Source organism: Stegodyphus dumicola, chromosome 6, assembly GCF_044657685.1.
Source record: "Stegodyphus dumicola isolate Sdum_Otavi_A_Nest chromosome 6, ASM4465768v1".
NCBI lineage: Eukaryota > Metazoa > Arthropoda > Arachnida > Araneae > Eresidae > Stegodyphus > Stegodyphus dumicola.
This window is the reverse complement of record NC_140773.1, coordinates 87812929-87837708: the sequence shown is the minus strand read 5'-3', so window position 1 is coordinate 87837708 and position 24780 is coordinate 87812929. Positions and strand designations below refer to the sequence as shown.

At 29.6% G+C, this 24780-nt stretch overlaps 1 protein-coding gene across 1 annotated transcript in view; it reads left to right on the top strand.

Moving 5' to 3' along the window:
• The window catches only part of LOC118190330 (KICSTOR complex protein SZT2-like), a 279720-nt gene that overhangs the window by 192565 nt on the left and 62375 nt on the right, over window positions 1-24780 (top strand). Inside the window, exons 51-55 of the mRNA XM_085818640.1 lie at window positions 3725-3922; window positions 5130-5388; window positions 13476-13534; window positions 18743-18916; window positions 21067-21317. Of these exons, the coding sequence (XP_085674766.1) occupies window positions 3725-3922; window positions 5130-5388; window positions 13476-13534; window positions 18743-18916; window positions 21067-21317 (941 nt within the window). The remainder of the gene's footprint in view (window positions 1-3724; window positions 3923-5129; window positions 5389-13475; window positions 13535-18742; window positions 18917-21066; window positions 21318-24780) is intronic.

The window sequence follows — 24780 nt, the reverse complement described above, 5'->3', positions numbered from 1 at the left end:
AAAGAAATATTCCTATTCTGTAATTCAAACATGTTGTGAAATGTGTAATGTTAAAGTTTCTAAGTGCAAAATAAGCAGTGTTTTAATAAGAAAAGGAAAAACAATCAGTTGTCACTTCTGTATGGAAAGAAGACTTCAAACAAATACTCAAAAGGGGTACATTCTGTTTTTAATGTTTCTAAAATTAAATCGTTATTAGCAAGAGAAAATCCACTGACACATAAATCAGTTGCAGACTTTTTAATTACATATGTAGCAAGAATAAATAAGATTATAAACCAAGCTATACAATTAAAAAAAAAAAAAAAACATGGTGTTCAGTGGCTTTTGCTGAGGCATGTGGCTTAACAAAGAGCAATTTATAAAACTCTGCATCTAAAAAAAAAAGGGGGGGAGTGTTTATTATAGAAAATGAAGAGGAAAAAAAAATATGAGTCTGGTTCAGTCAATTCAAATAAAGTTTCAGTAAAGGACTATCACAGGATTCTCTTGCAATGGAAATTTAGAAATAAAAAGAGTGGAAAAAAGTGTTAAATCTCAAGCAACATACTATCATACTACAAGTTTTATGTTTGATATTTGCAGAAAAAATACTGATCTTTACCCCACTGATTTTCAAGTAGTGAAACTTTATCAAGACAAAGCAACAAGCCATACTTCAAGAAGTAACACTGAATTCCTTGAAAAAAGAAGATTGATACAGGATTTGAATCTGTACCTATTGTGTCTTTGTTCTCTTGAAAAGAGCTCTATAGCTCTATCTAAGTGCATATCTACCGCAATTGATGAACTCAGGAAAGTAGTGGAAGAGGAATGGAAATCAATACCTCTGAAAGTTTTATGAAATGCCTTTCTGTCATGGAAATTACAAAGCAAACTTATAGGCCAGAAAAGAGGCTATCAGACTGAACATTAAAAAATATTGTTTACATTTTAAACATTAATTAAATAGCCCCCAAATCATTCTAAAAGTGTGTAAGCATCCTGTGTACAAATGGATGAAAAATTATTTTTTAAGTACGATAACACCCTGAAGTTACATGGTAGGTAGGTCTGACAAAAAGTGCATAAGTCTGGGTCTTTGTCCTATTTTAAATAAATAAATCAAGGCTTGAAAAATATATGTTTAGAAAAGAGCATATAATGAAAAATAAACATGTTACATAAAGCAGAGTATTTGATGATGATGGCTTCATAAAATTTAACTAATTCCTGTGATGATTCAGTTTTTAATTATAAAGTAAAAAAGAAAAAGAAAAAAATAGAAGAAATAATGAAATATCAAAATCCATTCTTCACCTTTTTTTCTGTGCCAAAGATTAAAGCAATAACTGCATTTTGCAAATAGACTTAGAATAACTGCATATGAACCCAGTTGTAGTTGTGGAGTTTTAGCATAAACTATTCATACTTTGATGCATATTATTTCTTTAAAACTTCTTCTAAGATATGAGCAAAATAATATGCTGTTTATCAGTATTTTCTGAATTACAGACAGTTTTGCATGCAAAGCAATTGCGAGCATTAATGTATAAAATAAAATGAGCAACATAACCATGAGTTCACTTTAGTTAAGGTATTACAGTATAAACGTTTCATAAAGATGGCCAATATGGTGACATGAATGCTTATTCAATATATTTATTTGTTAAATTCTCTACTTTTTTAATTATACTGGTATTAATTATTTTCAAAATGTGTATGATTCATCTGAAATACTTCTGGCATCTGAATTTTGTTAAGGTAATTTCTTTACAATGTACCTTTTTGTCTTCTTTGAAAGAATTCAATTCAATGATTTCATTTTAGGTTTCTTTTTACCTGAGTACATGCTGTTGTAATTACTAATTTCTACCTTTTTTATACTAAAGTTGTCAGCATTAAAAGTTAGTCCTTAGTAATTGTAGTAATCATTCTGAAACAAATAATGTCTACATACAATTTCTGTCAGATCTTCATCACTCTAGGTAAAATTTTCCTTTGTTCAAAAAATATATCTGGCAAGTATTTTCAATCCTCATTTAAGTATTTTATGTGTTTATATGTTGTTTTAAATTATAATTTAATAAAAGAGAACAATGCAAAAGAAAGAATAAAAACTTTATACATACTGGAAGATAAAACATAGTATATGGTCATTTTATATCAGGATTGCTAGCTATTGAATAAGCAAAAATATTGATTAGTGTATAGAATTATGTGTGATGTTTGAATGAAGGAATAAGAATATTCAAAGAATAGTGTTCAGTGTCTTCTGTGCCATAAAATTAGGATTAAGCTTGCAGGTTTGAAAGAGTCAGTAAGAATAAAAGACCTAAAGGGTATTAAAAATTCAAAGGAGAGGCAGCATACGCTAGCATTTATTTAAAGGAACTTTTTTTAAATTTACTTTCATGCCCCATGAAATATCAAACAAGTTAGAGCTGAAAATGTTTCTAAGCTTGTGTTTATATTCAGCTCTAAATAGAAATGCCAATAATTAACATTTAATATGTAAACTGAAAACAAGAATAAAATATTATGAATATAGGTAGTGTGTGGATTCTCTGCTGATATTTCTTTAAAGGTGTTTCATCTCATTTTAGCCATTGTAGTCATCAGAATTATTGAGTAATCTGTTTAATGTGGTGCTAGTAAAGTTTATAACATGTTTTAATAAAAGATTGATGTAACTAGAAGCTACAATACTAATTAGTACTGATCAGAACTGCAAATTTTTATGAAAAATTTATTAAAATATAAGGAAATAATTTTATTTTTTAATCAGATTTAAATTAAATAATTTTATCATGTTTTTATGTACTTTAGCAGTAAATGTATATAATCTTGACTTTTTTCAAATATTATTAAATCCAGTGCTTTGAATCTGCAGCAAAATAATTACAGTTAAGTTCAACTGAAAATGTTGGAGTAAACTGGATTCAGGAGTATAATACATTCAGACTAGATATCAGTTTATTTCACTCCTTGATCTACTAACTTCCAGTGTTTAAACATATTTATTTTGTTTGCATTAATAAATGTTTAATTAGACATTAAACATTGTGCCTTAATTCTAAATGCAGCATATGTTTTTAATGTGCACTTACAAGATCTTTAGTCAGTTTCAGGTGAATCTAAACACTAACTGATCAGGAACATGTGTATTCAACTGACAGGCAGTGATTAAAAATAGACATCCCTAATAAATACTAATAAATGATATATTGTTGGAAGACAAAATATTTTCATGATTAAATTAATTAAATTTTAATCTAATTAATTATTTTAATGTTTATTTATTTAATGCTGTATGTAATGCTCTTTTTGAATGCAATGCATTTTAAGTATTTAAAAAAGTTAATAATTATTAATATAATTAACAGTTAACTAAAATAATAAAATACTTGATTTTTTAATTTTAAATAATTAAATTAATTATTTAGTTTATTTATTTTTTGTGCAACTACATTTTAATTTATAGCATTAATTTTAAATATTTTAAATTATTTATCTATTTTAATTTATTTATTAACTTTGTTTTTAGGTAATTAATTTGCCCCTGAAAAGCCAATCTGTATTGTGTTCAAAGGCATTGGCTTATATCTGCCTGTATTTCATCTGCACATTATATTTTGATTTTATGAATCCTTTTAAAAAAGTGCTTTACTACAAGAGGAATGGTTTGTCACATTTTCTAACTTTTTACACCGAAGTATGGCTCTCTCTTTTTCTTTTAATTTAGATTACTCTTTTCCTGTATAACTGGTCATCAGAAATTAGTCAGAATTTATTAAGCCAACTTACAAGATTAGTCAAGTGGCATCAACAACGGAATTGCCTTTTAAACAACATTGTACTTCAAAAACTTGGTGTTTTCCATGGGGTATCTAGTTTGCAGCATGGAAGTGCAGAAAAGTCTACAAAAACAGATAAATCCAAAGTTAGTAATTTTAATTATATTAATATATTTTTCATTTATTTTAATGGTGATCCTTTTCTTTCTTTTTTCCCCCGCCCCTCCCAAACTGCTGAAGTTATGCCATTAAAATGATGGATTTATGTAATGTTTGAAGGGCAAGAAGAAAATTTTAAATTTCTCTATGGTTATTATTTAATTTTCTCCTGATTCACTGGCATTTATTATTGTGAGGTGTCAGCTGATTTACTGTTGGTATAACATTTTATCAAAACAGTAATAATGCTACAAAAATGATGCCTGAATGTCTACAAATGTCTAATAAAAATATGAAACATAATTATTAATCATTTAGTCATAACCCAACTCTGTACTGCTACTTCTTTTTGGCTACAGATGCTAATATCAACAGTTCATAAAATTCTGTTAAGATTATGCTATAAGGTTTATTGCTGCAAGCTAATTATAACTACTCCTTGTACCAAATAAAGCCCATACAGAAATTAGTCGAATATTGGGATGGGAATTTTAAAATATTTGAATTTATGTGGATGTTTAAAAATATTTCAGTTTGTTACAATTTTAATAGATTTAAAAAATTTTTATTCTAATTTTATAGGTATTTTCCATATTAAAGAGGGGGAAGAAAATTTAAAGCATTATAACTTTTAAGTATTTAAAGGAAATGTAAAATAAAATTCGAAATTTTTTGTGTTGCTATATTTTGATCATGGTAAAGTTTAATAATTATATTTAGAATTTCATGTTCTTGTTATTTTAATGATTTGATGTTGCATTTTTCACTCTTTTTAGATGGTTAATTAGGTCTGTAATGGACAACTGTTTTTTTTTTAATCTATTTATTGTAGAATTGCCAAAGTAATTATCTGGATTATTATAGCATGAATTTTCTACAGTAATAAGGTTTTACAAGATCTAAGGAACAAAACTGTTTGGTGTATATTTTAGAAATAAAAATTGTTAGTACCCAATAAAAATAAAAATATTTTCCAGTGTTTAACTCTACAGTTTTGTAGCAATGTTCTATATGTATATGAAATAAATGGCTTACAACCATAGAGACTAAAATTGATACTTTCAGCATTAAACTTCAGAAGGTTTAGATAAATATGAATCTGAGTTGTTTCTTAAAAACAGATATTGAACAATATTATTTTTGCTTAGTTTGAAAGTTATGTATTTCTAACATATTTATTTTCTTACTTTTTAGAGTGTTCGAGAATCACCTGATGATTCAGTTAAATTAAGTTATATTGAACAGCTAATTAACAATCATAATTTTAGCAAAGAATCACATAGCACAAGTTCTAAGTCCTTAACTGTGAGTTTAAAACCTGTGTATGTTAGTAAAAGTCTGAAAAATGCAAGACCAATCATCCCTTTTCATTTGAGTTCAAGTGCTGATGTAAAGGACCCTGTAAAAGCTCATGGAACACAGTTTTTGGAGACAATCTCAGCTCAAAGACGAGGTAATTGTTTATTACATAATGTGTGTTTATTCATAATTTCATGAAACATTTTTTAAAATTCACAACAGTTAAAATACACAACTGATACAAAATTTGATTACTGTGAAAGAGAAGTAAATTCTTTTTACATTTTCACAACACTGTGTCCATTTTTGCTGATATTTATTACTGACAAAACACAGCACAATTGAACAAAATCAATGACAATTACTTCTTCAACAATACAGTTGTTTAGTTAGACTGCTTGACACCATTTGCAAAAATTTCTCAATTGAAACTGGTCACAAATACGGAGTATTTACAAAAGTAACTCAATCAAAATGTACCACAAAACTTAGCAGAACATTCAAGATAAAGAAATAATCATCTTTTCTTGTGGAATTTTACTGTCTTCATATCTTCATTAAAGACTACAGTGGTTTATGATTAAATGTGTTTGAAGGTTTTGCATATTGCACAGAATTATTTTAACACAAGTTTCATATATTCAACATTTTAATTATGTTTTAACAGGAGTTTCATGTATTCAATATTATTATAAATATTATTTAAAGGCAAATTTCATTATAATTGCAATTGTAGAATGTACAAAAGAGTCCCAGGTCTGGACTCTGTGATTCTGGGTATCAAAATTTTATAGATGTTAGATCGTCAGTTTAACTAAGATGAAATGTCGAAGTCGGTAAGATGAAATGTCGAAATAATAAAATTAAAATATGAAAATTTGTTTATGAAACAGAGAAGAATTCATGATCTTAAAAGAATCAAAATTTACCAAAATAATTCATTATTTATTTATTTACTTTGTTTAACATTTCTTCAATCTAAGTTACTTAAGTTACTTCACAAGTTCCATTGTTCAAGTTCTGTAATTGCTGAGTTGAAAATTCTCACTATATTGCCAATCGAAATTTTTTCATTCTCAGCAACCTTTTTGTAATTTTCTTCATTACTAGTAGCAGTGTTTTCTACATTTAGAACAATACTGCAGATTTCAAGTAGTGTGTCATTTTAGCATACCTTAATGCTTAGCAGTAAGTAAGGACTTGGACATGTTCTGCTAAACTTTGTTGTGCTTCTATTGCATGCTGTGGAAGTTTTAAACCTGAATTATATTCAATTGTTTATTATAATTATGTCTATTTTCTGCATATGCTTAAGGCTTACATGAATACCAAATAAAAATATTCCCACATATAATTAAGCCTTATCTAAATAACAAATCAGATATTGATAATTCAAATAACAATATTATTTGGAACTGTCCCTTTTGGAAATAATCTTTTGGCCCATAAATACAATTACAAAACCTATTTTTTTTTTTTTTTTTTTTTTTTTTTTTTTTGCACATGGTAAGAAATTTCTGTTAAATTTCTCCTTGTAAATAAACATACTCAGTACTTTGCAGCTGGCAGACATCTATAATCATTGCCAGGTGTAACAGGGTTTGTACGGTTCTTAAGAGTCCTTAAGTTTTTAAAATCGATTTTTGGTCTTTAAAAGCCCTTAATTTCGACGAAATTCGGCAGGAGGTCGTTAATTTTAATCGTGTGAAATTTCTGTCTGTTTTTATGACTGCCATTCTGAATGTGAATTAGCATTTTGGACAAATATTTTTGGCGATTCATTGACAAATTGAATGGGTGAATAGGTTCATGGGTTATAATTTGTTCCTATTTCTAATATAAACGGTGGGATACTCAAGTTTCTGAGCAAGAAGTGAAACACAAGCATTTCAAAATTATTTCATTTTTTTTAATGAACAGCTTTAAAACAACATTTCGTGTTTGGGAATGTGAATTCTTTATTAGACGGTTCCAAATTTGGTGACTTATCAATATTTTTGCGATTGTAAGATCAATTTCTATAGATAACTTTTAATTTGGAAATCTGGGAATTTTTCGACGATATGTTTTTTAAATATTATAACTTTATTTAATTTCATTAAAATAATGCTAATACATTGAAACTGTATTCAAGAAATAGCATTAAAATTAAACATTTTTATTTTTCGCTATCATATAAAGTGACATTACTTTCAATTTTGGCGACTTATTGTACAATATTTTGAATCTGAAAAATAAACTAGGTAATAAATGCTTTCCGCTTTAGCACAATTTATGAAACAATTTTTAGCAAAAATAGCTATGCAATTAATTAAAACTGCCTTTGTTGTAATTTTTTCATGGTGAGAGTTTTTCCCATGTAGTTGTCTCAGTATGCGTCAGTTTTCGCTATGAAATTATTTTTATACTTTTCCCTCTGATTTTTTTAAAAAAAATATTTCAGCCTTTTTGCTGTTACAGAATTGGTTGGGGTAATATTTCTTCAGGAAGTTTAGAAGGATTTTAAGGCAAGATTTACGGACCCACTAATCTGGAAGATTCGAGACAAATGTCTTCATGGTATTCACACGTAATGGATGTATTTTACAGAAATTTTGTGATAAACTTTTACTTTTGGGAGAATTTTCTGAAAAACAAGGAAAACATAATATTTAAATGTTTTACTTCTTATACTAGATTTTTTTTCTTAATATGTTTACCTTCCCATTGTTTTCTCTACTTCATTAGATACAGACGTGGAAAATATCAAAAATGCTTTTAATCTTATCGCATGAACAGGCATTTATAGAAAGGAATTTTTCTATTAATAAAGAAATGGAAAACTGACAATTTAAAAGATTAATCTTATATGTCTCAATGCATCATCAGGGGCATAGCTAGGGTGGAGCAAGGGGGGATATCTGTTCCCGAGCGCAGTATCCATGGGATGCCAAATTAATGTTACAAAATTTTAGAATGAAATATTTTTCATTCTTGGCGTACAGGAGGGGCGCAAAATCTTCAATTGTCCCCGGACGCTGAAAGCTTTAGCTACAGCTTTGTGCATCATACACAGGGCTGGCACTATGCATTTTCCTACCTGATGCAATCTCTCTGGATCCTAAATTCTAAATTTTTGCCATTTCTTGATTTTATTGTTGGTGTGTCACTAAATTCTAAAAATTCTGCTACACCAGCTCTGTAACCGTCCCATACCGTATATCATTTTATATTTATTCTGAATGTTCACATCACTAAAAAAATAAAATTACCACCTTTTCCTATAAAATCTATATGCATTTACTTTTTTAGAATAACAGAAATCTTTAATTAAATCCAAAAATTCTAAAATGAAGAGGAAATGTATTGAAAAAGAAACCGAATACATAAAGAGAAAGAAAATTATTCTTGAAAGATATGTACACTTGTTATTATGTAAATTAAGCAGTTGTGTATAATTTCAGCCTTTGCTGTAATTTTTCCTTTCTGTTTCTTCACCAGAATGAAAATAACCTAGATAATTTTTAAACTAAGGTTTTGGAGTTGTAAGACAGAATTTGTTTCTTGCCTCCACTTGCACCCTGAATTAATTCCTACCAGCTCTGATAATTTGTAATTATTCGTTTTTGCGTTATCGCAGCCGATACTTGAATTTGTTATGCTATAACTAGGTTATGACGAGTTACGAGTTTGTTAAGCCGTGTTACTACTGAGCCAGCTTAGATTAAAATTAAATTGTCTGGTCTTTGACCGTTAGTCCACATTTTTAGTTTGAATTTGACTGTTACTGTTTAATTGGATCACCATAAGCTGTAGTTGATTTTACTAGCATAAGAACAGGCCTTTATGTTCTAAGGTCTTTTTAAAAAAGAGGTATTGTTTAAACCTTTATCTGACATCATAGTTACCTTTAGACATAGCAATAATTTGCTTCATGTCTATCAGCGGTTTGGGACTATTTAACGTTTACCAAATAAAGTAAAACCTCACAGGTACTTTATTGAGAGATTGCAAAGTTAGAAGATAAAACATGAGAAACTAGTGAGAATATTGGTTTGCGTATTGAAACAAATTTCTTATAGTTGTAAAAGATGCTTTTAAAGAGAAGGAAATTGATATAATAGCCAGAATGTCTGGAAAGGCTTCAAATTAAAAAAAGATGCTCAAATATTTTGCCGAGTACTGTTGCTACAAAACGTAAATGTTTTGTAGCTTTTAATGTGTATCGTTTAAGAATCAGTGTCATAAATAACATGTATTTTAAACTGTGACATGTTAATCGATTGTGATTTTAATAGTACATTTTAAAAAAATATTTAAAAAAAAATAAATTTAATAGTAGCTGTGTAAATCTATAACGTTTAAGTACCCTTATCTAACTAGCTAATGTAATTATTTGTAACTAGCTGGTCACCCTTAAAAATTATCAGTGCATATTAAACTGAATTATTGCCTTTAATTAATCTTTACCGTGGTCACAAGAAACAGCACAAAAGTGTAAAAATTAACATGAAGCTTAATTCTTTGCATCTAGTGAGACTTAAATTAATACAAAACAGCTTATCACCTCTGATGCTTTAGCGGCTTATTGGAACCTTAAAATATATTAGTTGGGTTACAACCCCAGAACAACTCTACACGAAGTTATGCGTCTGACACAAATTGCATCTGACAAGCCAGAACACAACTAACTTTCAAAACTTGCCAAGTGGGACTACAATAAGGCTTTCAGGTTTGTTTTGTCAGCAGGCCTCTCTCTAGGCAAGCAGTAGCGGTGGCAACAGCCAGTCTTCTGTAAGGAGTCATGCTGAAAATGATTTTGCTTCTCATTTTAACCTATGCTGTTTGACATAAAATCTATCCGCTATTTACTAAACCTCTAAACTGAGCAAGTACGTGACAAAATGAGACATAAAAATATCAACTTAAAGCTAAATTAGTAAAATGTAAATAAAATTTCACTAATCTTTTATCAAATATGTCCAACTATTATAAAGGTAAAATATTTAATGCTACCTGATAAATTTAATAAAGTTTATTTTATTCACAAATTTGATTTATAATTATGTTTAATAATAATGCATTCTACTTGTGAATCTATTTTATTCTTAGAATGGTATCACAAAGTGAAGTTCAGGCATTCTTAGTATCTTTAATTGAATTTATTCAGTTCCCATTTATTCATGGGTCCTTAATTTTTTCATTAATGGTCCTTAAAAGTCCTTAAAAGTACTTAATTTCCATGTGCAGAAATGTGTACGAACCCTGTGTAATGTCAACATAAAAGGTGTCCATGCTGTTTGGTATTCAGTTACAAATATTTTTAAAAAAAATGTTTAAGACATTGGTGCATGGATCATTTCTCAAGATGCCATGAATTGATACTCATGTGTTTATGAAAGCAAAAAATTATTAAAAATTATTGTCAGATTGATATCTGGGATATAAGTTATTTCAGCAATGAACTTTAGTAAATGATAACTTTTGGCGACTTTAAGATTTATATGAAGCAAAAAGACAGCTAATGAGCCAAAATATTATTGATAGCATAGATTTAAGTTAATTAATTATGATGTTTCTTCAATAGTGAGGTGTTTTATTTAGTATCAGATTGAAATTAAGAATCAGGAGCTATCATATAATTTATAATGTAAAAATGTCTACAGTACATGCATAAATCATTTAGCATATCTAAAGTGAGACTCTACTTTTGGAATATAATTCTTTCTCACTTTTTGCAAAAAAATTTCTAAAAACAAATTGCTGTTAGTTGGAGGTCCAGATGTTGGATGTCTGGATTTCGGACTTTGTACAGTATTCACAGAAGTCCTTATGGCCTTTACTTTCAAAATCTTTGGCAACAGACATATATTTCGATTACAAAAATTCTTTAAATGATACAAATGTTCATTTTTGGCATTTTTAAATAAAAGCAATTTTGTAAAAATTATGAAATATAACTTTTGATATGTTATCCTGATTCCAATACTCATATTTTTGAAAATGTTATGCTTCTTGTTATTATGCTTAAACCACAATATAAAAAAGTGTCTTTTAATCAAAAAAAAAAAAAAAAAAATTGGTTGACGTGTTTAGTTTTAAAAGTTAGACATCATATTCAGGGGCCATGCGCAAATTCAAGAGTGAAATGTTTGCATTTGTAGTTAGAAAAAAATAAAATATTTGTTTAGAAAATTATTTTTGACATTGTCAGATTAAAAGAGGAGCATTCATATATATATATATATATTATCATGAAAATTATTGATTAATATAATTGTTTTCAAATAAAAGGTATTTTACATGGAATTTTAAATAATTCTTGTTCTAACAACACTGGTAGGCTTTGTATTATATTGTCAACTCATAACCTTATTTCATAAATTAAAAATGTGAAGCATTACTAGTTTAATGAATTTTTATATGACTTTTAGATTAGAATTCTAGAGTAATAAAATTGCATCAGAATATTTCTAACATTTCAAAACTTATAAATTATTTGTGCGCAAAATCATTCGTCACATCAATTGTAATAAAATTATAAATTAGAGAGCCATTACACACTAGCAAATTACAAAAGAAAATCACTGAAGGGCATTTTGTGCGCAAAATTTTTTGTCACATCAATTGTAATAAAATTATAAATTAGAGAGAGATTACACACTAGCAAATTACAAAAGAAAATCACTGAAGGGCATTTTAGGAGGGGGGAAAACTCAATCTCACAATATTATAATTTATTTATTAAGCAGCCCCTTAAGCCGAGTTGAAATGGATATCAAAAATCGCAAATTTTGATATTAAGTATCTCGCCCAATTTTTGTCATATGGAAGTCAAATTGTTGTGTTTTATTTTTTATAAAGAGTGTAATATTTTACTGAGTATAAGTATGTGGACTGGATTAACATATAAAAATTTAGATTCAGTATTTTATGCAGAATTAATTTTTGTAAATAAAGGAAAAATTAAAACATGAATCATTGCATCATTAAAAATGTTTTTCTATCTCTACACTTTTGTTTTTATTTATATATTAAGTGCATGTGCAAGACTAATGTTTGCAAAAATGAAGACCAGTTAAGGATTTTTGTGGACATGGCATATATACTAAGCATTAGTGCAGGAGTTAAAAGAAGTTTAAATTTAAAAAAAAAAAAAGTATTAAAACAGGAATCTTTGCATCATTAAAAACAGTTTTTGATTGTACATCATTTGTGCATGTGCATGACTAGTTTTTGTGAAAATAAAGACCAGGTAAGGATTTTTGTGGACGTGGTGTATATACTGAGCATTATTGCAGGAGTTTAAAGGAGTATAAAGGAAATATTTACCCTCTTCTTTAATTATTTTAATAATTTGGGATAAGTGTGTTTAAATACATAAAAAGTAAGAGAGGATCAATTTTATATACATTATTTTAATGTTTTTTGCTTGACGATGAAGTGATTTATTACCAACCATTTTTAAGGTAAATCATTTATAACATATTCAGCATGAAAGGCAGCTTTTAAAAAGTAGTTGTTGATTTGTAGATCTATTCATTTAAAAATATTTGATGCTGTCAGTAAAGATTTATCATGAGTCACATAATATGAGATCAAGCCAAAAATTTATTTTATTTTATTTTTTTAATTAATTAATTTTTCAGTTTTAATTTATTTAATTTACTGTGATTTGGTAATTTTATGCCAGATTAAATAATCAGTTTAAAATCTTTCAGAATTATAAAAATCTTCACTAGTGGCCACAATGTCAAATGTAGCCCTTCAAATGCTGCAATATGCAGTATATATAATTTAAGTATGTACTTCTGTAGTATCTAGCAGCAAGGATGTATACTCCTGTTGTTCAAAAGATTATGCATATCATTTGAAAGCAATGGATTTATATTTTTAGCTATTAAATGCCTTGTAAGCAATGTGTAGCAACATTCTGACAACATAGCTTTTATATGTAAAATACGTACTTGATTTTACCACTGACAAGATTGCTGATCCTTGATGATTTGATGTAGGGTCAGATCTAATTGAATAAACTGGTTGTTTTTGATGTATAATGTAAATATGAGCCAGTTTCCCTTAGGAAATTCTCCTTAAAGGCATTTATTTTAACTGTCTTAAAGGCTGTTTTTCCTCGTCATAAAATTTTAAAAAATTCTAAATAAATTTTATTTTTAAACATTTAATTCAAAAGTTCTCTAAAAAATATATATCTTAGGAAGAATGTAAAGTAAGTAATATGAATATTTTACTACTATGCAGATATGCAAGTTCTATACAACATGTGGCAAACAAGAGGATCAAGTGTGGTTTATCCTTTTGTGAGTATTTTGGCTTCGAGATTTAACTTTTTTTTATGTACACTTTGTTTATTTGAATGAAAATTTATATTGTGTCTTTCTGCATACTTCGTAACTGCTTGCGTGCTTAAAAAGGTGAGGAGGTCTCTGAGAAGTTTTTTGAAATGTTTTATTGCATTATCTTTAAAAAATATGAGAAAAATCATCATTTATGTATATGTACATAAAATTTTCTATTAAGAACATGGAGTAAAATATTCTTTTACTAACACAAAAGGTGCTATTATTCTCAGAATGGGGCCCACCAGTGGCCGAGCGGTAAAGTCGCTGAACACTGGTAGTTCAGTCCAAGGTTCGAATCCCGCAAACGGGCTGGCTGCATGGTTGTTTTCGTGGTTTTCCCCATGTGTAACGTGTATACAAGCCAGTTTCCCTTAGAAAGTCCTCTACGAAGCCATCCCTTTCTTTAGGCAGATAGCCCTCGAGGCTTTGCCGTAATTAAATAACCTAACCTAACCTATTCTCGGAATGGGATTTTGCATTGTTTCACCATAAACAGCATATCACTTTTCCAATTGTTATCCCTAATGGTAGTCACCCTTTATTATTTATAAAGAAATTAAATAATAAAGAATCTGCTTGTATATGTGTTTTCACATTGTGAAAAAATGACAATGCCTAGGACAATGAAAGTTTGAATAACTTAGTTCTTCACCCAAAATGTGCACCTGGAAGACTGAATTTTTAATTTAAAATTTGTTTTATTATTTATTTCATATTTTGTAAAACTTTCATCAATTTTTGATTAAAAAAACTCAATGATTTGAAAGCAGGCAGTAACAACAATGTTTAAAATAAAACATTTTTATCTCCAGTGTGTGAGACTAGTTTTATCCTCCATATGCAAACATGTTGCCTTTCAGTACAGCCTGAGATACTTTCAAATTTAACCTGAAAGGTTAATTGAGTGGTAAACTATGTAATTTGAAAGCAATAAACACAGTTCTCAAGAAAAAGTTTTTCTACTTTTTAATGTGATTCATTTATATAAACATGTATTACTAAAATCATGAGATTTCTAATTAGAAATATTAATTATTATTAATTATTATTTTTACAAAGACCAAAGGGGCTTTTAGTTTCAAAACATGATTTTGCATTGTTCATTTGAGTCTGTTGCTATAAGGAAAAATGTAAAATATTATTCTTTCATATTTAATTTGTCTATTGTTAATTAACAAACTAAACTATTTAAAAGCAATATATGCAGTTCTTAAAAATATTATTTTTTACATTTTAATCTGATTTAGTTAAATAAAAATGCACTCAATTCATAGTATAGCTAATTAAAAACATTTAATACTTTTATAAAGTTGTGTTATACATGTTTTCATTTTTGAAATATACACAAGATACATAACATTCTCACATTAGTCTATATATTCATACAGTATCCTATAAAATATTTTGCTATTCTATGAAGGCAATCTTTACTGCTAATAATCTCTGCTGATAAACCATATTTTATGTGTATGCAGGTTTGTAATCAATTGAATGCAGTCAGGTCCGATAATAGGTTGATAAAATTTATTTTATCAAAAGAAAAGAATACAATTAGTAAGTAACACTTCAAATTACTAGGTGTGTTAAACACAATGCAATTCAAAGTGCATGTAAAGAGTGAAGTTACAACAACTGAGAGCAGATGCTTTCCCTGGTGTTATATAGTTTTCACCCTGCTGCTGAGAAATGTCTAGTAGGCATATGAAATACTAGAAGGCATATGAGGGCCAGATATGGTTACATTTCCATAGGAGATCAATTACAGTTATTCAGTTACAATACCTAGTATGATTATACAGGGACCAGAACAAAATATCGCCAATTTGGCGACTTTTGGTGATTTCTTTCCAGATTAGTGAGATATCCATTTGCTCAGTGTTAAATAGACTTGGCTGTGTATTCTTACTTTTCTGGCAAAGCATCTCTTACTAGATTTTCATGTTACATTCTAAAAAAAATACAACATTTTCATGTACATATAATTGCTCTAAAATAATCTATCTCTGTACAAAATTCGTAACATTGGCCCCCTGCCAAGGACTGCACATCTCAGGCAGTACAATCCCTGGACAATAATTGCAATAAATGACATAAAACAAATCAAATTCTAAACCAATCAAAAAATGCACAAATTTACAAATTTATATACAGATATGACCATGGTTTTAGTACTCTATTTACATTATATACACTGTGAGAAGTAAGTACTATGGACATAGTAAGGGGCTAGCCTGTCGTAATGAGCAACTTTAGGCTTAGAATTTGATGACTTATGATCTGAACTATGATGCCGTTCATTCACAGATGTTAGGACTGTGTAAGGACCATTGCAAGGTGACTTTAGTTTAGGAGAGTGCCCTTTCCGAGGGATTGGATTCCATAATCACACCTTCATGGAATGGATGTCCTGTAGCTCTCATGTCTTATTGGGTCTTATGTATCGGCAAGTTAATTTGCTCTCATGCAAAATTATGTATCACTTCAAATCGAGATTTTGGATGTACTACTCCTCAGGCGAAGAAGACTCATCCAGAGGGCAACCAAACAAGAGATCACAAGGAAGACAAAGGTCATCTGGGATGAGGAATAGCTAATAGTCTCATGGACAGCACTGTGATAGGCCAGTAAAAGCAGAGATAACATCTTGTCCCAGTCCTGTTAGTTTTTGGAAACCATCAATGAGAGATTTTTAAGAATAATTCAATTAAACCTCTCTACCATGCCATCTGACTAGAGATGTCAATGTGTCATTTGGGTTTTGTTGATGCCGAGTAGCTTGCAGAATTCTATAATTATAGCCAATGTAAAATTTCTTCCCTGATTGGAATGTAACTGAAGAGGCACTTTGAACCTGGAAATCCAATGCTGTATCATTTTCTCTGTTACCATGACAACCTCTTGATCAGAAATAGGATATGTTTCAGGATGCGTGCTGAAGTACTCAATGACAACAAGGATATCTTTGTTGCCATCAGTAGCTCATGGCAGAGGTCCCAGAAAGTCAAAGGCCATATGTTCCAAAGGCACTTCTACATTGTAACATTGCATCTTCCCTTAGTTGGGTTTCTTCGGTCCTTTCCAACCCATGCAAGCATCTCATGATTGGCTCCACTTTTGCATCAGCCCTTAAGTTATTCCATTAATCTTCATTATTCTGAAGTGGACTGCTATAAAGGACATTGAGGATCTTGAAAGTGTCATCTGCCATTGGAATGCCTTTCCAACATCTAATTCAAACTTTGGGTACAAGATATTGTTAAAAATAAGGAGTAGATCCCAGAGAGCCCAGTATTGTTGTGTCATAGAACTATAGATCAAAATGTCCTACCAGGTAGGTTTTATGTTTGAAGACTCTATTTAGTCAACTATGAGTTTGTTGTTGCCATCTTCCAACTGGTCTCTCCTGGCATATTCATCCCTACATGGATCTCGATCAGCTGATGCTGAAGTTGTAATTTGTTGTGCCTCCGTTCCTTATGAAAGGAATGGAGGCCTTTTAAATAGCTACCATAGCAAGTCTGAACCACTAGTGTGGAACGAGCACACTAGTTAGCTCAAATGGATATGCCCAGTTATGGAAATGTTTGTTTAGTTGTAATGCAGGATCTTCCAGTATGGTGAAATAAGAAATTGAAAGATAACAATGGTGAAATCATAATTTCTACAATATTTCTTCTCCTATATTTGTGATGTTAAAATATAATGTATCAATATGAAATTTAGCATCATAAATTTTATATGTGTTAGACTTAATTGGAATATATAATGATTATGTAAAGATTTTTATTTGTGAAACTCTGGAAGAACCAAAACTAACTGATTCTGAATTCAGATTTCATCCTGAATGCAACTTACTTGCTTTCTACACTTTTCAGATCAATTATGTTTCTACACTTTTTTTACACATTATACTTTAGCCTACTCGACTGCTGCCTGCTGCTCTCTTCTTACTGCAAAGCTTGTAAACATTTTGAAATAAGCTGAAATAAGCAAAGTATGCCAAGTTGTTTGTGGCCTCATTAGCTTTGCTGAAATAAAAATGAAGACTTAATCTGCCTTGGCTGCCTGTTTCCTATTAATTATAGATCAATATTCTATGCAATCAAAATTCTTTCTGTTCATTATGGATTCAACATTCTACATTCTATGTGCTACAACATCATTGCTGTTTCATTACAGTGACTGTATGCCATATTTCTCCATCTACACCATCGTCTGTTTCTACAGTATTATTACATCTAAATTTGCTTCATTACATGTGTATATATATATATATCAAATATCAGTTTCTTTTAAAGGAATTAACATGGAATTATATCGCTGTCAAAAAAAAGTGCTTGTCAAGTAGGTGATATATTCTCTTGAACTGTGTAATGTTCAACTATTTTTCTGTTCTTGGCAAGAAAATGATTGCTATTTGTAAAAATGTTAAATTTTGATGAGACTTTAGAGTTTTTTAATGAATCATGAGCCCTTAGACTTTTGTGGTATGCTGGAGCCCATGCCTTCTCAAGAATGATAATGAATGTGCCAAAAAATAGATTCCTATTCATGTAAGGCTCTGTCAGCTGTGACCATATATTACATCAGAACTGTTACCATTAGAAATTAGGTTAAATTTTCTATATTGTAGCTTCTTAAATAAAATCATTCTTTTCTGCATTTATTCAAAATTTTAATGCGTATAATTTGCTTTGTTTCCCAATAATATTATGTTTCTTTCAGATCAGTTATGTGATCGTTTCCACTGATTGCATTATTATCTATTACTTTCTCTAAAAAGAAGCAAAGTTGTTTGTTTAGATAGTTTTTGGAGTCCATATCTGTATTTAGGAAAGTCATATTTGAAAGCGAAAAATGCTTTTCAAAATCTCTTGAGTATTTCAAATAAGTAATTATTAATCTTTTATATAAAAAACTTATTTTTAAATCCCATATTAGTTTGCAAAAAAGTAATTAACCAAAAATTTAAATTTTTTAGCTATCACTAGCAGTAATAAGTTATTTAGCAGAAAAAATTGCAACATATTTCAGCAATTAAGTTTGTCACAAAAGCACTTTTAAGAATCATGAATGTTGTAATTATTTGCAATAATATATTATGTACATATTAAATTTCAAATAAATTAATTTAGTATTGCTTAATATTGATTCCTTATTTTACAGGATCGTGTCTTTCTTGAATTAAAGAGATTAGCTCGGCTGAGCCACTATTGTTTCACACCTATTCTCTTCAGTCCTTCCTGGCGTTGGAGGGTTGCTCCAATACGAGATCATGCTTTGGAACCTCTTGAACAGCTTTACTCTTCTGAACGGCTTTCTGATTCCTTAACTACAAGTGTAAATAATTTTTTACACAATCTGATAAAACTGAAAAGATATTCTAATTGCTTATATTCATATTTCTATAGTTTCTTTGTTGCTGGTTTGTATTATATTGCTAAAAAAGTGTTTTAATTTGTTCTGATTAAACAAATGTGAAGAATTTGATAATACAGTTAGTACATCTGAAGAAATATTTAATGTTGTGGCTTGCTCACACGGTAATATAAGACCCAAAAGTAAATCGTTTGAGTTTACTGAAGTATTAATCTGTAAATCTTATAATTAAAGAACAGTCTATTGTAAAAGAGCAAATATATTTAAAATATTTTTCCAAATATATTTAGCTAGTTATGCATTAATATAAATATTTTAGTGTATTTGCTATATCAGCTGATATTACTTTTCTGAAACAGTAAAATATTCTTAGATATTCAATATTATATCTCCTGTGATGCATAGAATATATATTATCCCAGCGAGATGCTCTTGTTGGCCATCAGATAATTTTATATGGTGCAGAAGATGTTATATTGCAAAATATGCTCAAATAAGAGTGATTCTTCTTCGATGATGTAAGCTGATTTCTTCAGTTGTCAGGGACTTTTCGCATGCACTTCTTTTTTAACAGTTCATGCACTAGAATCTTAGAAGTTGTCATATTGCCTTCTTGCCAATTTTAATGTATAATTGTATATGTTTATCTTAAATCTTATTATAAATATGTAACTGTCATTAAAATATTTGCAGTTTAGTAATTATTCAAATAAAATGCAGTAGTGTGCACAACTTAAGCAACAAATTCATTTTTCAACATACAAACCTGAAATTGTTGAAAAGGACTTTTAGCAATCAGTTACAGTAAAAAGCTAAGTCAGTAGAAAGGTGGTGCATATACACGTCAGCACCATGATGTAAGAGGTTATGTCAGGGCATCCAGGCATGAGGAGTCAGCATGTGCAGTGCAAGACAACTTAAGAAAAGGCTCATTTCCAGGCATTTTTCTGTAAGTGAAAGTGAGATTGTACATGCAGTATGGCTACAAGAAGACATCCATGAAAAGAAAATACTAGTATGATTGGCAAGTTTGATTGGAGGTATAGTTTAACGTCTGTCACTCAGTAATTTGTAATTGATAAAAGTGTTGATTCACAAGCTATGAAAGCCTTCCAGACAACAGGTGCATTTGTAAGAAAGATTGGTGGTGATTGACCAAGGAAAACAATGACTGATATGTTTCCCTGAAGGCAAAAAGATATTGAAACCAGGCATTGCACATAGCAACTGGATGACTGGTGTTCCAGTTTACTTTGGATGACTTCATAAAGGTGACCTCTTTGCCCACCGCCCTGAACACTGCATACCAGAGTCAGCAGCTCGTTGGCAACACCGTTTACAGTGGTATAGAGAACACAAAGACTAGTCCCCTCATCAATGAAGTCACATCCTGTTTACCAATGAGAGCAGTTTCAGTCTGACAAACAATTATTGGCTCCAGTTGATATGGAGAAAAAAAGAGGTATGCTTTCATCCCACTGACACCAAGTAAAAGCACCATTGGGTGATACTATATGGGAAAGCATTATGCTGAATGGATGGATAGAGCTTCATATTTTCTACAAAGGTTCACTTAACAGAGATTATTACTGTGGTAAAGTTATCCTGTTTCACATATCTTAGGTATTTAATAATTAATATTTAAGAATTGCTTTTTGAAAGGTATTCCTGAAACCTGAACTAAAATGTCTGAATAGATTATACATCCTTTTGTATTTTAAAAGTTTAATATCTTTTTAGTCACGGATTTCATTCTTTTTGCATTATATTATTATATTTTTTAATATTATGCCACATTGCATCTTATTATGCTATCATAATGTTAATCATTCATGCAGCTTGAATTGTCATTGTATCTTTGAAATTTTAAAATTATATTACATGTAAAATTACAGGCAATTTTAATATGATATATGTACTTTTTAAGGATTTTTATTTAGTTTTTTAACAATGCATATTTTGTTGTAATTTATAATTCATTTAATTGATAATTTTTATAAACACTTATACATTAACTTAGATTATAAAAAATTTTTCTAATGCCATTACAATTTTAATCATTTATATAAAATTAGCACCACATTTGTAAAATGCCTTTCATTTAATTTCAGAGGTCACGTCATAGTTCTGGCAGTAGTCTAAAAAACAGTGATGGTTCAAGTACTGCATCTAGATCCAGGCGTGTTAGTGGTGTGACGTATCCTGGTTCAAATCAAGGTTCTCCTCGAATGAGAACAAAAACGCCATCAGAAGAAACATGGCATAGCACTGTATGTCGTCATTATCTTCAGGAATATGTGCAATATTTACATACTGTAGGTTTTGTTTCTTTGCAGACATCTGACACATCATCAGGACAAAGGTAAATTTTTTCTCATCTGTGAATATGAATAATTTGTTTTGTATATGTTTTTTAGAGATTATACAGTAATTTTAGAAAGAATGTTTGTGTGGCTTTAATGTACATATACAGTACAAAATCCAAAATCTCTCCAATATCCGGACCTCAAAACCACCAACAATATTTTTCTCATAGGCTTTACGCATGTGCATTTGATTTACCCCTCCACGCATAATAAAATATCTGGAGAGTCCCGATTCTTAATTTCACTTCGACACTAAATAAAATACCTTGTTATTGAAGAAACAATCATTTTAGCGTAAATTTTTACAATCAGTAATTTCGCTCCGTTGCTGCGTATCTGTTTGGCCCACACCTCAAACTGAAACATTCCACATAGATACATCACTGATCTGATGCCAATCTGGCGAATCGTTATTTATTAGACTTTCATCACCACATGTTTATTAAAACATGAATACTTACTCATGTAGTGATGCCTAAACAATTTTTTATGTTAGTAATTGAATAATAAAGTAGTATGGTAACCTTTTATGTTGACATTATGCTTGGCGATAATTACAGATTTAAGTTAAATGGGCTAAAACGTGTTGAAGAGGAAAAATTTACCAAAATTTTCTTTCCATATGCTTGGAGAAGCGGTAACAAATGGAGATGATATAAAAGAAGTTTTTCATTGTGATGATAATGCTTCTCAATTATCAATCAATTAATGAACGGCGAAGTTTGTAGCATGGTTTTAGATCCAGAAAATACCACTACTGATAGTGAAGAAAGCAACAGGGAAGTTACCGAAAACGAGAAAATTTCGATTGAGAAGTTAGTCGGAATTCTCGAAACAGCAGTTACAGGACTTCAACAATGTAACTAAACAAGAGATTATGTCTGTCTACAGAATTAAAGCACAAAAAACGAAGCAACTTAAATAACTTACATTAAAAGAAATGTTTAATAAGGTAAACTAATTTTTTTTTTTTTTTTTTTTTTTTTTTTTGTTTATTGTAAATTTTGATACCGCATGTTTAACATTTACTGTATGTTAAGATCATAAATACTTCATTATTTCATAAATCACAATTTTATATTTTTAATTTTATAATTTCTACATGCCATCTTACTAGATTTATACTGATGATCTAATATCCGAAAAAATCCCAAATCCAGAATCGCCGAAGTCCCGACGAGTCCGGATTTTGGACTTTGTACTGCATATATATATATGTCTTTTAATTTTAAAATATCCTTTTTTAAATTATTATTATTTTTTTATAGTTACAATAAATAGGCTTTGCAGTGTGATTATGAATATGATAGGTTTTTTTTCCAAAATGCTTAGATGTCATTGGGAAGATCACTAAATTTTTCTTTTTATATGTTTATTTTATTACTTCAGTTATTAATTTAATACAGTGACATCTCAGTTTATGAACTTAATTCATTCCTGACATTTATTTGTCATCTGAAACAATTTGCTCATAGGAATTGATGTGAAATGGATTAATCTCTTCATCAAACACAAATGATTTCTTATTTAGATTTTACAACACTCAGTGTATGAGTTTGTAACCCAAAACATGTGGAAATTATTGCTTATATAAACAGATAAAATAAACAAAAACTTAATTTTATTGTACCTGTATGAAGGAGATGCCATAAGTGGAAAATGATGAGGAAATTAGTATTTTTTGCATAAAAAATTTCCTTCCATAAAAAAATCATGTAGATGTAATCTTTTATTTTTTCTTTGTGTCAAAGCATCTCTGAGACATACTGGATCTCTGTTTCACTTAAAATGTATCTGGAGTTATTTGGTACTGCCCACATTAAAAAATAATTCTGAAGTGAGACTTGACATTATCATTGAAAATGCTTTTATTGTATAAAAGAATGCTTAGAAGAGAAGAAAATGCTTTGCTATTGTTTTATCAGAGTGGTATCATTACATGAAAACTGTATACCGTATCCCATTTTGCACAAATTTTGCAGATCAGAAAACCAAGGTAATTTTTTTTTCTTCCTCTTCTTCTGAAAGCATTTCTACCACAGTTGTCTTTTGTTGCTATTTCTACAGTTGTTGTAGTTCTTTCTTTTATTGAACTCATTTTTATAATTCTCTAGTAATTTCTTCTTGTCTTTGTTATTGATATCCTAGCCCATGTTTTTTTAGCTTTGAAAATCATACGTTGCCGACTACAGTGTTCATAACTCAACACAGCAATCATCATCAAAGATGTTTTTTGTTCAGATAAATTGTTCATGATGTGAGGTATTCATGATATGAAGAACCACTATTATATTAATATTTTATAAGCTTTATTTTACCGTAAATGTCCTTAGTCCTTTATCTTGGGGTGATCCTCTGTAAAACTCTATCATGGTACCCATACATAACATCTATCCTTAATAAGTTTCGAGTTAGTAAAGTCACACTTCACCCCTTAATTTCTCAAAACAGTGTACTTTTAATAGACAACAAGTTGCTTATTTATAAAACCGTATTGCATTCTATACTATGCTATGCCTGCCTGGTCTGGGCATAGTCATGCAAATCTTAGAGAAAAAAATTGCAACAGGCACAAAATTGTGTCTTAAGACAGATTACCAATTCACCCTGGTACGTCGAAATCAAAAGTTACATGAAGAATTGGGTATAGAACAACTTAAGTGTTTTTACTGCCGCCTTTCCCGGAACTTTTATGCCAATCTTGTTAATATCAACAACCCAGTTATAAGGATTTATGACCCAAATAATAGTAAACGGTCTATGGCCATACTTAGTACCCATATTGTATAACTTATTTAATCTGATATATACCTCTTAATATTGTGTTATAGATTTAAGGTTTAATTATGACTAGTGCACCAAGAAACACTACTTTGCCTATTATTTATACAAATGTTTTTTCTGCATCAGGCTATAGCCAGCTCATTCCTCCTTTCTCGGCCTTCCCAGATAGCACTTCAGGTCTATTGAAACTTGACGCACACTTTAGTCTTTTTAGGAATTTATCTTTTAATTTATGCCTTATCTTATTTCTATTCTTATAATTTAAAAAAAAATGTTAAAAAATATGATTTAATTATATATATTTATGTATAAAAAATTCTAAATATATACTAGTTACTCATGACAGTATTCAAAATAACATATCTGTTCTACAAGGGATAGGGTCCTTGACCCAGGTACCCTGGTGCTACACCGTTTCCCCAGTGCATGCGTGCATAAATGTCCTTCTATTTCAGCATTTATTTAACTTTTGAAAACTGCAAAGCAGGGTATTATATACAAATGATTAGAACTTCAGAATGAAAGCATATGCATGGGTTGAGCAGCTGCCTTTGAACTGTTGAGTTAGCCATATAGAAAACTGTATTAGAATGTTAAAAATAGTGTTTTGCAATGTGCTAGGATTAAATGTTTCATGCAAATTTGTTAAACTTCATCAATGACAAAGGGTCCAAT